This window comes from Embiotoca jacksoni, unplaced genomic scaffold (genome assembly GCF_022577435.1).
Source record: "Embiotoca jacksoni isolate LCO1_2020_lvr unplaced genomic scaffold, fEmbJac1.0.p SCAF_2, whole genome shotgun sequence".
NCBI classification, from domain to species: Eukaryota; Metazoa; Chordata; class Actinopteri; family Embiotocidae; genus Embiotoca; species Embiotoca jacksoni.
In genome coordinates this window covers 20,296,956-20,310,539 of record NW_027185340.1, presented here as the reverse complement: position 1 = coordinate 20,310,539, position 13,584 = coordinate 20,296,956, and the positions used below count along the sequence as shown (strand labels likewise).

The 13,584-nt window shown below is 40.0% G+C and overlaps 1 protein-coding gene across 1 annotated transcript in view; it reads right to left on the bottom strand.

Moving 5' to 3' along the window:
- slc49a4 (solute carrier family 49 member 4) overlaps positions 1-13,584 on the bottom strand; it is a 51,760-nt gene that overhangs the window by 18,098 nt on the left and 20,078 nt on the right. Inside the window, exons 5-6 of the mRNA XM_069154982.1 lie at positions 12,441-12,549; positions 4,768-4,835 (exon numbers count right to left, since the gene is read on the bottom strand). Coding sequence (XP_069011083.1) covers positions 4,768-4,835; positions 12,441-12,549 — 177 coding nt within the window. The remainder of the gene's footprint in view (positions 1-4,767; positions 4,836-12,440; positions 12,550-13,584) is intronic.

Genomic DNA, 13,584 nt, shown 5'->3' with positions numbered 1-13,584 from the left:
TTGTAAATGCTGTGATACTCTACATATTGTAAATGCTGTGGTACTCTACATATTGTAAATGCTGTGATACTCTACATATTGTAAATGCTGTGGTACTCTACATATTGTAAATGCTGTGGTACTCTACATATTGTAAATGCTGTGGTACTCTACATATTGTAAATGCTGTGATACTCTACATATTGTAAATGCTGTGGTACTCTACATATTGTAAATGCTGTGGTACTCTACATATTGTAAATGCTGTGATACTCTACATATTGTAAATGCTGTGATACTCTACATATTGGAAATGCTGTGATACTCTACATATTGTAAATGCTGTGATACTCTACATATTGTAAATGCTGTGATACTCTACATATTGTAAATGATGTGATACTCTACATATTGTAAATGCTGTGGTACTCTACATATTGTAAATGCTGTGATACTCTACATATTGTAAATGCTGTGATACTCTACATATTGTAAATGCTGTGATACTCTACATATTGTAAATGCTGTGATACTCTACATATTGTAAATGCTGTGATACTCTACATATTGTAAATGCTGTGATACTCTACATATTGTAAATGCTGTGGTACTCTACATATTGTAAATGCTGTGATACTCTACATATTGTAAATGCTGTGATACTCTACATATTGTAAATGCTGTGATACTCTACATATTGTAAATGCTGTGATACTCTACATATTGTAAATGCTGTGATACTCTACATATTGTAAATGCTGTGGTACTCTACATATTGTAAATGATGTGGTACTCTACATATTGTAAATGCTGTGATACTCTACATATTGTAAATGCTGTGATACTCTACATATTGTAAATGCTGTGATTCTCTACATATTGTAAATGCTGTGATACTCTACATATTGTAAATGCTGTGATACTCTACATATTGTAAATGCTGTGGTACTCTACATATTGTAAATGCTGTGATACTCTACATATTGTAAATGATGTGATACTCTACATATTGTAAATGCTGTGGTACTCTACATATTGTAAATGCTGTGGTACTCTACATATTGTAAATGCTGTGGTACTCTACATATTGTAAATGATGTGATACTCTACATATTGTAAATGCTGTGGTACTCTACATATTGTAAATGCTGTGATACTCTACATATTGTAAATGCTGTGATACTCTACATATTGTAAATGATGTGGTACTCTACATATTGTAAATGCTGTGGTACTCTACATATTGTAAATGCTGTGATACTCTATATATTGTAAATGCTGTGGTACTCTACATATTGTAAATGCTGTGATACTCTACATATTGTAAATGCTGTGATACTCTACATATTGTAAATGCTGTGATACTCTACATATTGTAAATGATGTGGTACTCTACATATTGTAAATGCTGTGATACTCTACATATTGTAAATGCTGTGGTACTCTACATATTGTAAATGATGTGATACTCTACATATTGTAAATGCTGTGGTACTCTACATATTGTAAATGCTGTGGTACTCTACATATTGTAAATGATGTGATACTCTACATATTGTAAATGATGTGATACTCTACATATTGTAAATGCTGTGATACTCTACATATTGTAAATGATGTGATACTCTACATATTGTAAATGATGTGGTACTCTACATATTGTAAATGATGTGATACTCTACATATTGTAAATGCTGTGGTACTCTACATATTGTAAATGCTGTGATACTCTACATATTGTAAATGCTGTGATACTCTACATATTGTAAATGCTGTGGTACTCTACATATTGTAAATGATGTGATACTCTACATATTGTAAATGATGTGATACTCTACATATTGTAAATGCTGTGATACTCTACATATTGTAAATGCTGTGGTACTCTACATATTGTAAATGATGTGATACTCTACATATTATAAATGCTGTGGTACTCTACATATTGTAAATGCTGTGATACTCTACATATTGTAAATGCTGTGGTACTCTACATATTGTAAATGCTGTGGTACTCTATATATTGTAAATGCTGTGGTACTCTACATATTGTAAATGCTGTGGTACTCTACATATTGTAAATGATGTGATACTCTACATATTGTAAATGCTGTGGTACTCTACATATTGTAAATGCTGTGGTACTCTACATATTGTAAATGATGTGATACTCTACATATTGTAAATGATGTGATACTCTACATATTGTAAATGATGTGATACTCTACATATTGTAAATGCTGTGGTACTCTACATATTGTAAATGATGTGATACTCTACATATTGTAAATGCTGTGGTATTTACAATATGACTGAAGAAAATTACTGACGATGAAGAGAATTACTTCCGCTTAACTTCTCAGAATGTGTTTGATGCGTTTTAAAATAAAAATGAGTTTGTGTGGATGCAGCCTCGGTATCAAGCTTTGGTACCGAACAACAAAGCATTGTTTGATACTAGATATTAGCGAATCACCTCAGTCGGGGAAGTTCAGTTCTCTGTCCGGGTCAAAACGGACCTGTCCATACTCAAAGTTTTCCACCTTGGGTGGCTTTTTTCAGACCCAAAAATCGGGGATTTTAACAACCAGTCTTCAAAGTCAATGATTCTGAAAAGCTGGCCAATCATTTTAACAATAGGGGAGAGAAACTGGGCTGAAAAAAAAGCTGTGAAGTGTGGCTGCTAAAACAGATTTGGGGACTTATTCTTTATGGCCTTTGACTTTCACTGCAAATAATTCTGCAATGATAAAATTGATACCACCCTGCATCACTGCAATGTTTGCAAAGTAGGCAGTCTTTATTTATCCTACAGAAAAATGAATTGTCTCGAGTTTTTCACAACCAACTTTACATATGCTTTGCATAAATCCCTAAAAGAGTTGACAATCCCTGATATAAAAATCGAAGATGCATTACTTGTGTACCCTCCCGTTCAAATGGAAACTAAAGGGGAAAATCCACTATGGGAGTATTTCCAAAGTTGCAATATGAAACCAAGACAAACCCAAACGCCACCAATCAAGTTTAGCACATTTCAACAGCTGCAAAGAGAGTGAGTGACACAGAGACTGTTGTTAAAGCTGAATTTCATAACTATCAACTGTTGCACCAAAGAAAGACTAATCAATCCCTCCAATGACTCAGAGTCTATAATCAACACCAATAATTCAGCAGCTCTGTTTACATATACTTTCATCTCGTGCTGCAAACAGCTTCATTGACTAACAGCGGGAGTTATGGGCTCATTTCCCTGATTACAACTTAAAGAAAACACCGTGCCTGCCATGAACTGCTGATTGGGCCTCGGCCTGCAACAAATCTATCAGAGCAGAAATGAATCCCTCGCTTTTGCAGACTCCACACTTTGTCTTCGCAGCGTGGCTCTCTATCCATCAGCGGAGGTGAAGTGGTGGTTGCATTAGCATCAATTCCCCTCGCTCTATTGCAGTGTCCCTGGATCGGATCGTATATTAAAAGAGAGCAGATGAGATGAGGGGAGCAAGAGAGACAACACCCCTTTGTTTAATCTCAATTCAACCCTCCACTGCTCTTTACGCGGGATGTATTAGTTATTAATAGTTTTATAAACAGTGGAGCTTTTTGTCGTGCCCGGTGGATGCACTGCACTATGAATGCATGCGCTGACCAAGTGACCATATCATGATTTTTATGACAGTTTTAGACGTGATCAGTTTGTGTATTGTCGCCATCTCTCTACATGTATGCATATGCTCCAATTTTCTGTATTTTTGCTTTTAACTGCAAAAAAAGTTAAAGTTGAAAAACTATTTAAGTCAGTGCACCTACTTCATGTTCTAGTCCAGTGGTTCCCAACTTCTTTGGGTTAAATAGTTTGTCTACTGACTTGTGACCATAGGTTGCATGAATTTGACTTGTAAACCGTTCAGATATGGGATTTATTAAAACATTTTTACAGATCTGAAGATTTAAAACTATCCAAAGTCAAGAAAAAGTCAGTGTGGCAGAAATGTATATTTTCTTATCTCATATCCATTAACCATCTCCTGATGCCTCATATTTATGTTGCAACCTTTCTGAGTGCCCTAACCCACAGATTAATAGCCTACACTAGTTTTTTTTTTAGTTTTTTTATAATACATATCTTATAGAGCAAAAGCTTCTTTATAGTTTTTAACAAATAATTTCCCTTACTACAGAAGTACATTTTGAAATTAGAAAAATATGATGTAGTCGGGGAGGTTTGAACTTGTCTTTATATTGTGGTCACTGTGTGTGCAACTTTTTCTGTTCCCTCTTAGACACAACATTCTATTGAAGTTAATACTGTATGTCAGACTCAGCTGAGAAGAAGGCCTGTAAATGAAAGGTTACAGTAGATGCTTATTTTCTAATTTGATGCATCACTGCGTTCATTGAGTTTTCACTAAGCTGGCTGCTGTTAGCTTGATGAATAGACCGAATCACCATTTAAAACCAGAGATGCAATGCAACTTCAAAGGTCTGGAACCAGAACAGGGAAACACTGAACACGCTATGCTGGCTTTTTAAGTTAATTCAAACCATATTCAATTGTCACGAGATGCAATATACACACAATAACATGGATGAGAAGTCTGTGTAGTTTGTTTGTAGGAGATGTTAATTAGTAGCTCTGGTATTATAGGGAAGACCTGTTACACATCAGCGGTCTGGATGTGTTTGGGCAGTTTTACTGTACAACTTCATCTTCTGCTTAAAACCAAACCCAACAGCCACCAAAAGAGACAGACACATGATAAAAAGGCGAGGGAGTGTATAACCTACCTAGCCATTGCCACTCCAAAGACACATCCGCCAACACTGGACCAGAAACCAATCCAGCCTGCATCCACCTATATGAAAAAACAAAAAACAAAATGGGACAGTGGGTTATTAAAAATGGTAAGGGCAAAGAGAAAAGGTTATTCTGTGTTCAACATGCAGTCCATGGCTGTGAGGACAGAGCTCGACAGAGGGCAGGTACTAAGTGTCTGAAGTCTACCAAGGCCTGTCAATCACTACGTCTGGTGAATTGCCAGGTCTGGCAGTGTTGCATGCGTGTAAGCTTATTGTCCTTTCTTATTTACACGGATGGAAGCAAACGCATACACTTGGCCTTAAATTCAGGAGTAAAGATGGCCAAGGGACCGTTGCAGAATCAATATGAGGTAAAGTGTAGCTCCTGTCAGTCTCACACACACACACACACACACACACACACACACACACACACACACACACACACACACAGTGTGTGTCACCCAGTTGAAAACGTCTCCAAGCGCCAATGAACGTGTTTGGTTCCCATTAATCTTCCTGAGGCAATAACTCACATTCGACCAAATCCAAGCAGATGGAAGACAATACAGCGAAGGAGCAGAATCTAAAGCAGGATGTGATGCTTTTTGCTTAATCATACTCTGTGGCGAGCTGTCAGGAAAGTCTATAATGAAGAAAAGTGGACTATCAAACTTATTAAATGTAAAATGCATTCTGGCTTAGTAAGTGATGAATGCCAAAATGCCATTATATTTGATCTAAATTATGCTCCTCTGAGTGTTTGTGTGGGCCAGCCCTGTGGATGACAGTAAAAGCTCAGCGGAAAGGCACCCATCTCTTGTTTTCACAGCCTGAGCCAGCACGGAAAAGTGAACTGCACCCCCGTCTCCAAGCAGATAATTAGGATCAAAAACATGTTAAACATCCACGACCCTATGACACCAATAATTTGTGCTTACTCTCGAACAAATCAGTTTGTGCGCCCATTCAGGAAGCTAAACAGACAACGCTTGCCGAGCTTGTTTAATTCTAAGACAAATTGCGAGGGCTGACCCGCAAATAGTTGAGATGAGAAAAGTCAACCATATTTTCATCGGTCGTTCAGTCGTAGAAAGAAAAACAACTCAAACTGTGACTTTTCAGAGACGTTACTGATAACTTGCAGAAATATTTGTTTGTGAGCGAGGCTTTCCCTTTAGAAACGTGGCCTTGTGGGTAACCTGGGTGTGACATATGCTGGGGGGGAGTGAGCGACTCTTAATGTATGACAATTAGCAGCACCGTGAAGTGCATGCCGAAAGTGCTGATGAAGTTACTGTAACCAAGTTTGAGTCTAACAGGTAACTTATTCTGTTTTGATGTGTTGTCACCAGACGTTGCCTCAAATAAACGGAGATCCCCCTCCAAATCCTCACGGTGAGTCCTTTCTGATTTGCTTGCAACTTTCCTCTCTGTGCCACACACACAACCGCACATGCACACAACCACGCACACACAACCACGCACACAACCGCACACACAACCACATACGCACGCACGCGACTGTCAATGAAGTCGGTCTGCTTGCTGGTTGTTCCGACATCCAGAATCGTCACCACTTTTGCCGTTAGCGTTAACAGGCAGTTCGCTTCATGTGTGTTCTTGTAAAAGTCAGATTTCAAAAGCTTGTGTTGTATTCTGTAAGGTCGCAGTGTTAACAATGTCACTACAGTTACTGGCGATTAAACCATTTTCTGATGCCCTGAGACGTGTATATACTGAAATATTGTAATTCACATAAACGTGTGATAACTAGTTAACTATTGGCTTGAACTAACAACTATTAGTCGACTCGGAGAATCTTTAATGTGAGGGTGGAGAGGTAATTAACTGCAGTATTCAAAGTGCCCCGCAGTCCTTAAAAAGGCTGGATTTGAAGCTTAATCATGTCTGCTGCATTGTGATAGCGCCAATAAGCTGGCGATGACTGGAGTTAGGATAGGGGAAAGTCACAACTCCAGGCTCTAGACATGTCAATGTGCTTGTTTTACCTCGATTTTCTCTCTCAATCTCTTGCTGTAAGCCATTTTACGCTAACAGTCAAAAGTCTTATCCTTTGCTTCAGTTCGACATGGTATTCCTTTTTCTAAAGTCACTCCAAGTAATCCTGAAAATCCACAAAGCAGTTTTTATAGCAGGAAGTGTACGATCTAAAGGCAGAGCAGGTGTTTGTGTAAACTAATGCTGTGTTTCAAATGACTCAAGGACTCTTACTTGTGCAGTGCTGGAATTTTGACAGGTTAGTGTTGTTTTAAATCGCACACTGCTGTTCTGCACTGACCGGAAATGACCTCCGCATGTGAACACATCACCCGATAAAATACCTGCAGCTTTAATTATTTTACCCAAAAATGTGTGTGTTTTTGTGTCCTCTGTTTAACACTTAACATTCTGTCCAGCAGCAGTAGTGAAAAAGAAACACCGTGTGGTGTTCAGGAACAGCAGCAGCTTCCTCAGACGCCTTCATTTGAAAATACTTACTTTACGTCGCCAAGATGGCGACCGTTTGGGGTGGAAAGTGTCCGGCACTGCATGTTTCTGTACTGACCATGTGAATGCACTTAAAATACTCGAAATAGTGAGTGTCAGTACACAAAAACACAGTTTAAGATGAGTGCTCCAGTAGTTTTATATTGTATCAAAAAAGTGTAATTGTGCTAAAAGAAGCAGGACACACTGGATCTACGCATTCTAAGCAACCGTATGTGACCGATGAGCTCAACAAAGCACCCGTTTCCTGAGATATACTCTTTATAATGGTGCTGAGCCCTGCGCTCAATCCTGCCGTCCACTGGTTTAACATATTTCCCACTGCACTGCAGAACTCACACAGCAGGCATTCAAGCCCCAGAGAGCGGTGTGTTTACTGGATCCTTCGTCTGTCCACTTTTAATTTCAACATCCTTTTATGTTTCAGTGGCTCTTGTCCTAGCCTCATCCCAACTCCTACTTCCTCCCTAATACAATTGCAGTGGAAGACATGCTGTCAAAATATTGTAGCGGAAGAAATTGCCAAATAACATTCAGGTGCAAAATTGAAAGAAAGACAGCAATACAACCACTGAAATGTGTTTCCTTCAAAGAAAACTGCCTAATTCTGTTGTTATTTCTTTATTTTCCTTTTTTGGGCCAAGCAGCAGCTATTGTGTCTGCAGGGCTCAAGTTAATGTGGAAACACATTGGGAGGCAGTACTCTTAATGATTACCACACACTGGGAAACACTGAACTTGACTGAAGCAAACTTCTTCACTTGGGGCAGCAACTCACTCCCACAGCAGCTCCAGATCCACCTGGCAGAGTACCGTGGCCTTGGATTCGTAGCTGCGGTTTCTCCTTCTACCTACTGCTGAGTTTGGAGTCCGTGTCGTATCTCAGTATCGTTCAGACAGTTGCTGAAAATCCACTGATGTTCATATACGACAAGCACGTAAACGAGTTGAAAATCTATGTTCATCCTCTGTTTCCTCATCTAGCTTCAGTCAAATCACCACATCACTTCCTGCTGTGCCGTTTGCCAGCTCGCTGATACCCATGTGATTCCGCCCCTCCGCTAGAGAATTACTGAATCAATCATTGCAAGTGGTTAAAACACCCCGGGTGCATTTCCAGGTAATGTTTAGTCAAGTCCTGCAATCTCAGCAGGACGGCTGACAACACAGAAGGTGGATTGGTACTGTACTTTTGTCATCTGTAAAGCATCATTCATTTGCCTTGATGTCAGTCTGGATGTTTAACATCTATAATAGTTTGCAGGCTCTCTGCTGGGGAATAAGAACAAATGTTTTTGGAGTATTTCTTGGCAATCCAAAAAAAAGAAAAAAAGACTGCAACATATTTGTCATGAGAAGTGATCGCTCCCTGCTGCCTCACAGCAGTCATGGTCAGCTCTCAATCAGACTGGCTGGCTAGCTGAGGAATACAGATGATTGAAGCATCCACATTTTGGAAGACAAACCCTGAAGAAGCATGTGAAAGACAAAGATGGAGGGAGGGTGGAGAAGAGAGGAGGGTTGAAGTGAGAGCTGGAAACAGACTAGGGATAAATGACTGCATGAAGCCGAGGTAGAATAAAGTTGCCAAGCGTGTGTGCTTTATAAGACTGAAGAGATCCTTTGATATCTACACTACAGAGATCAAACTGGGAATGAGTATGCGAGCATGCAGCACCACATCTGCTGCTGTGAGAACGAGAGGTGATGGATAAGAAAGACGGATCTCCGATAGCAGGTGAAAACCTGCAGCTAGGGCAGACAGTAGGAATAAACTAGGATGGCTGGAAATTGGTGCGTAGGTGGGAAACATTACATCAGGTCCTGATGTGAGTATAAAAGAAGGGAGTGCAAGAGGATCAAAGTGGAATGAACATACTTGAAACCTGTCCATTTGGAACAGGATCTGGTCTGCATTAATACCACTAACTGGAGGTACCCGGTATCACGCCAAAGCATGTAATTTATCTGCGAGTCCAATAGATGATACTGTGATAGTATGACATTTGAGCTGCGTTCCCAGTCAAATACTTTTTCTTTTTATTATGTACTGCACCTACCCTTACAAAGCATGTACTGTTGCATGCAGTATGGATACAATTGGTAAACACTACTTCCTAAAAATGTGCCTTGAACTTTGACCCTCATGGTCATATCAGTCGCGCAACATTACATGTAAAAAAAGAAAAAAGGATGCAATTTAGAACGAGTACGCTTCCTTTTAATTCCTTTTTGTCTTCTGCGCAGGGGATCGTGGGTCAGAACAGCCAGAGAAGCATGCTAGCCTGCATCCTGGTATTCTCGGCATACTATGTATGTATTTTTGCTACGTGTAAAAAGTATGGTGGCTTTGGTATAGGCACCACAGACCATGTGGTTAGATTTAGGCACAAAACATGTTTGGTTAGGTTTAGGGAAAAGATCGAGGTTTGGCTTAAAAATAGGTAATTTTACATCACATACGTCCAGTAAGTTACTTAAAGTAGGTTACGTAAGTAAAAGCAGTGGACTGACGGGTTTACGACACGCTTTGCTGTGACACCGTGTTGGACCGACACAGGCTGAACACAGGGAATGATAATTGGCTCCAGTACAATATAGCAATTATCAGCAAATGAAAGGAATACCGTGCTCAAGCCTGTTTGTGAGTACACCTCCCATTTGCATTAAAATGTACAAATTATTGGAAAGCATGAGGAAATTAATAGGAAGAATGAAATTGCTCTCTTTAATCTATCTGTTAATGCTTAGTGCAGTGGCCTGCAGCTCTTAATGTATATTTTAAATTACCAGAAAGAGAACAGTGAGACAGAGCAAGGGAACATAACATAACAAAAAAACAAAAAAACATTTCCAATGCAAATGCATGTGAGGTTCAGGGATAGAAAAAGGATAATAGCTCTACATAGATCTCATCTTGTGCTTTAATAAAATACGCATTTCCCTCCCTGAACAGCATCTGTCTCCAGTGTTTAGAGATCCAACAGAATCAACATAGCTTACAGCTGATGGAGAAACAGGACAAGTTAAAGATGTGTTTGAGATCTGTGGGCGCTTAGTGAGCTGAAAAAAAAAAAGAAGATGCAGTATTTGTTTTTCCTCAGTTCAACTTGAATTCAAGAACAAACATCTCCACACCCAGAGAACAGAAGAAACACTTCAGAAATCTTCGGTTGAATTAGTATTCCACCTCAGCATGATTCACATGCACCACTACACTGTTTCACTGTTTGGTTTGTTTTAAGCTCAAGTTTTGTACCCGAGGGGCGTCCCATAACGTAGCTCACCTTGGTGCAACACACTTCTTATTGCTACCGCACGTTTTATGTTCTTAACTAGCAATGATGAAAGGAAATTTGTGGGAGAAAAAGATCTTTTGAGAACAAATGAAATCTAAGAACAATTCAGTATGCGCTCTGCTGCCTCTTGACAGAGGCATAAAGTAGACGTGTGACAAGGAACGTCTCATCCTCGTCTCTCCTGTGTGTGATCTCCTGCGCAGCTGCTGATGATAACCTTGAAAAGATCCTCCCTTTGTCTTTTGACATACTGCTGTGTCGAGACCTGGAAGATGTAAACTACCCAGAGCTTTTTCTCTAACCTGCACTGCACAAGCACCCACTGAACTTTTCTTTCTTTCTTTCTTTCTTTTTTTTTTTTTTTTTATCTGCCTCAGACTGAAGGTGGGAAGCAGACATGAGAATGGGGAACTGCAATTGATTGTGTCCTTCAAAAAAAAGATGGACAGAAGCTTGGAGTAGGTTTAATAAGCGGGAGAACAACAACGCACCAAGATCAATCTTTCCTCTTATTTTGTACTTCCTAGAATTATGAATAAGCCTAGAAATATATTTTTGTGTAGTGAGGGACGGGGTATTTGAACAGTATATTCACAGGAGGGTAAGGGTTCGTTAATAAACCATTGCGGAAAAGTTCAGCTGTCAGCAGGCCCTTCAACACTGAAATACACTTCTTGTATTGGTACGCGGGAGCCTTGGGATTAATTATTCCTCAACATCTCCAGCATGTCAGATCTGCTTTAAAATGTAATGCGTGCTTTGGTGCCGTGACGTTTAAGAGCATCAACGGGACGACAACAACAGGCTTCACTATGAAGGCATGAAGGGTTTTGGAAAAAAAATTCCAAGTGCAATCACCTGACTAAAGAGAAAACCTGCGAGGTTTTCAAGATTGATAATCTGAGTGGGCTGCAAATTTCTGGCTCAGGTGGAGGTTTTAAAAAGGGGAAAAATCCACTTGGAAAAGCAGCCTTGCTTTTACACTGAAATACAATATGAATTTCTGTTTATAGTAGGGATGGGCATTTCGGGAAAAAATACTAGTCTCTATTCCTTTTCAGAAATACTTGACAATTAGTCGACTATTAGCTTAGTTTTACCCGACAAAGCTCTGGAGCCTGTTAGCAATGTGTTTAATGGCGGTTGGCAGACAGCTTTTAGGTGCATTATCACCACCTTCTGGCGGTAAAAACAAAATACAAATCAGGCAGCCAGAAAAAAAAAAAAAAAAAAAGGAGGGATGACAGTCGTATATATAATTCGATGTCTGATCCATCCCTTGTTCATACATGGTTGCACAGCTCGGTACGCTCGTCGGTCCAATGGAGGATTCTGTGTCAGTGTCACATTTTGCCTCGTCTGGGCGTGAAATGTACACGCATGTATGACCAGGGTTGAAGAAGGAAGTCACATGGCAAAAGTTACACGATGAAGTACAAAGAGTGATAAAGTCTACGTAGGATTAGGAATAAGGAGTCTTATAGTTGGACGGAACGAACACTGAACGTGTTTGAGTCCGTGAGAAATCAAAGGCACCTTACTTTTCACACCGAGGTGACACTGACACGGTAACCTCAGGTGGACGGATTGATCCATTACGTGCTTTGGCGTTATATTCGGTTGGGTTGCACATTACCCACCTAAATAGTAGCCCAGTCGAACTGTTGACCAGTATGAGTAGTCAACTTGTCCGCACACTTTCACACAAGGCAGTCAATACAGCAGTACGGTCCAAGAACTTGTTTTCTCGCCTACAGTCATTATCCTGTGTTGTTAGTGACTTAACTGATGTTTTCTTCTTTCAAATCTAATGCATGAACAAGATTAAAGGTGTGTGTATTTGCAGCTTACCTGGCTGACATTGGCAGGTGAAAGGACCATGTCGAGGACTCCCGACCAACCGGAAATCACTCCTGTCGGGACTGCAAAGGCCAGCGCTATCATCACAAACCGCACGTTGCTAAAAAAGGGGACAAAGATACATTAGCCATTCAAGACTGCACTCCCAAAAAAGTCTTACAGCCTAAATTGATTGTGTACTGATTCTCCCAGCTATTTGAATATGGATGAGCAGTGTCGAAACGATTATATGCATAAAGTTTCGTTAAATCTTTCATAGGATGTTGGACAAAATATTGTTCTGTGAAAAGACAGTGGGTTATTACGTTAGCTTCTACTTTATTCATTACGGTGATGCACCAACTTCCTAATGTTCCATTAAGAATTGAGAGTTTAAATCATTTTTAAGGCTGGTCCATTCAATGTCTTCAAGATAAAAAAAAAAAAAAAAAAAAAGTTTGTTTCTTCTCATACTGACCTCAAATTTACTGATCTGCTCTTTACATCTTCCATTATTATAACAACTGCTGATTTTATGATATTTATTGATGTGCATCTAAAGTATGTGAGACTGGTCAGGTCAATCTAGAGGATGCCCTCCACATAATCAGATAGTTTCATATTTAGAATAAAAGTTACTACAACCTGTATCCAAACAGCATTGGCCTGAGAAAAAAACAATGAAAGCAGCATAGCAAAGTCTATCCTGCCCCTCTTCTTCACTAGTGTTTGGAGGTCTGCCATCAGCTGTCACAACACACTCGCACTCGCTGACATCATGCATTCCCTAGCCCCCTCTTGTCTAACCTTGACCATCGCATCACAACGCCTGAACCTCGTTCTGGCTGTACCCTAAACCCAAGTCCTATAGTTCATTGAATTTGTGCCGGAAAGAATCTCAGCACTCTAACACACGCACACGCACGCACGCACACACACACACACACACACACACACACACACACACACACACACACACACACACACACACACACACACACACACACACACACACACACACACACACACACACCCGCACACACAGGCAGAGCTCTGGCTCATCTCCCTGCACCTGTCATAGCAGGAGATCCTTGTGCTGCAGGTAGAGACAGAGAGATAAGCAGCTACCTGAACGTAGAGGGAAAGAGCTCCCAGA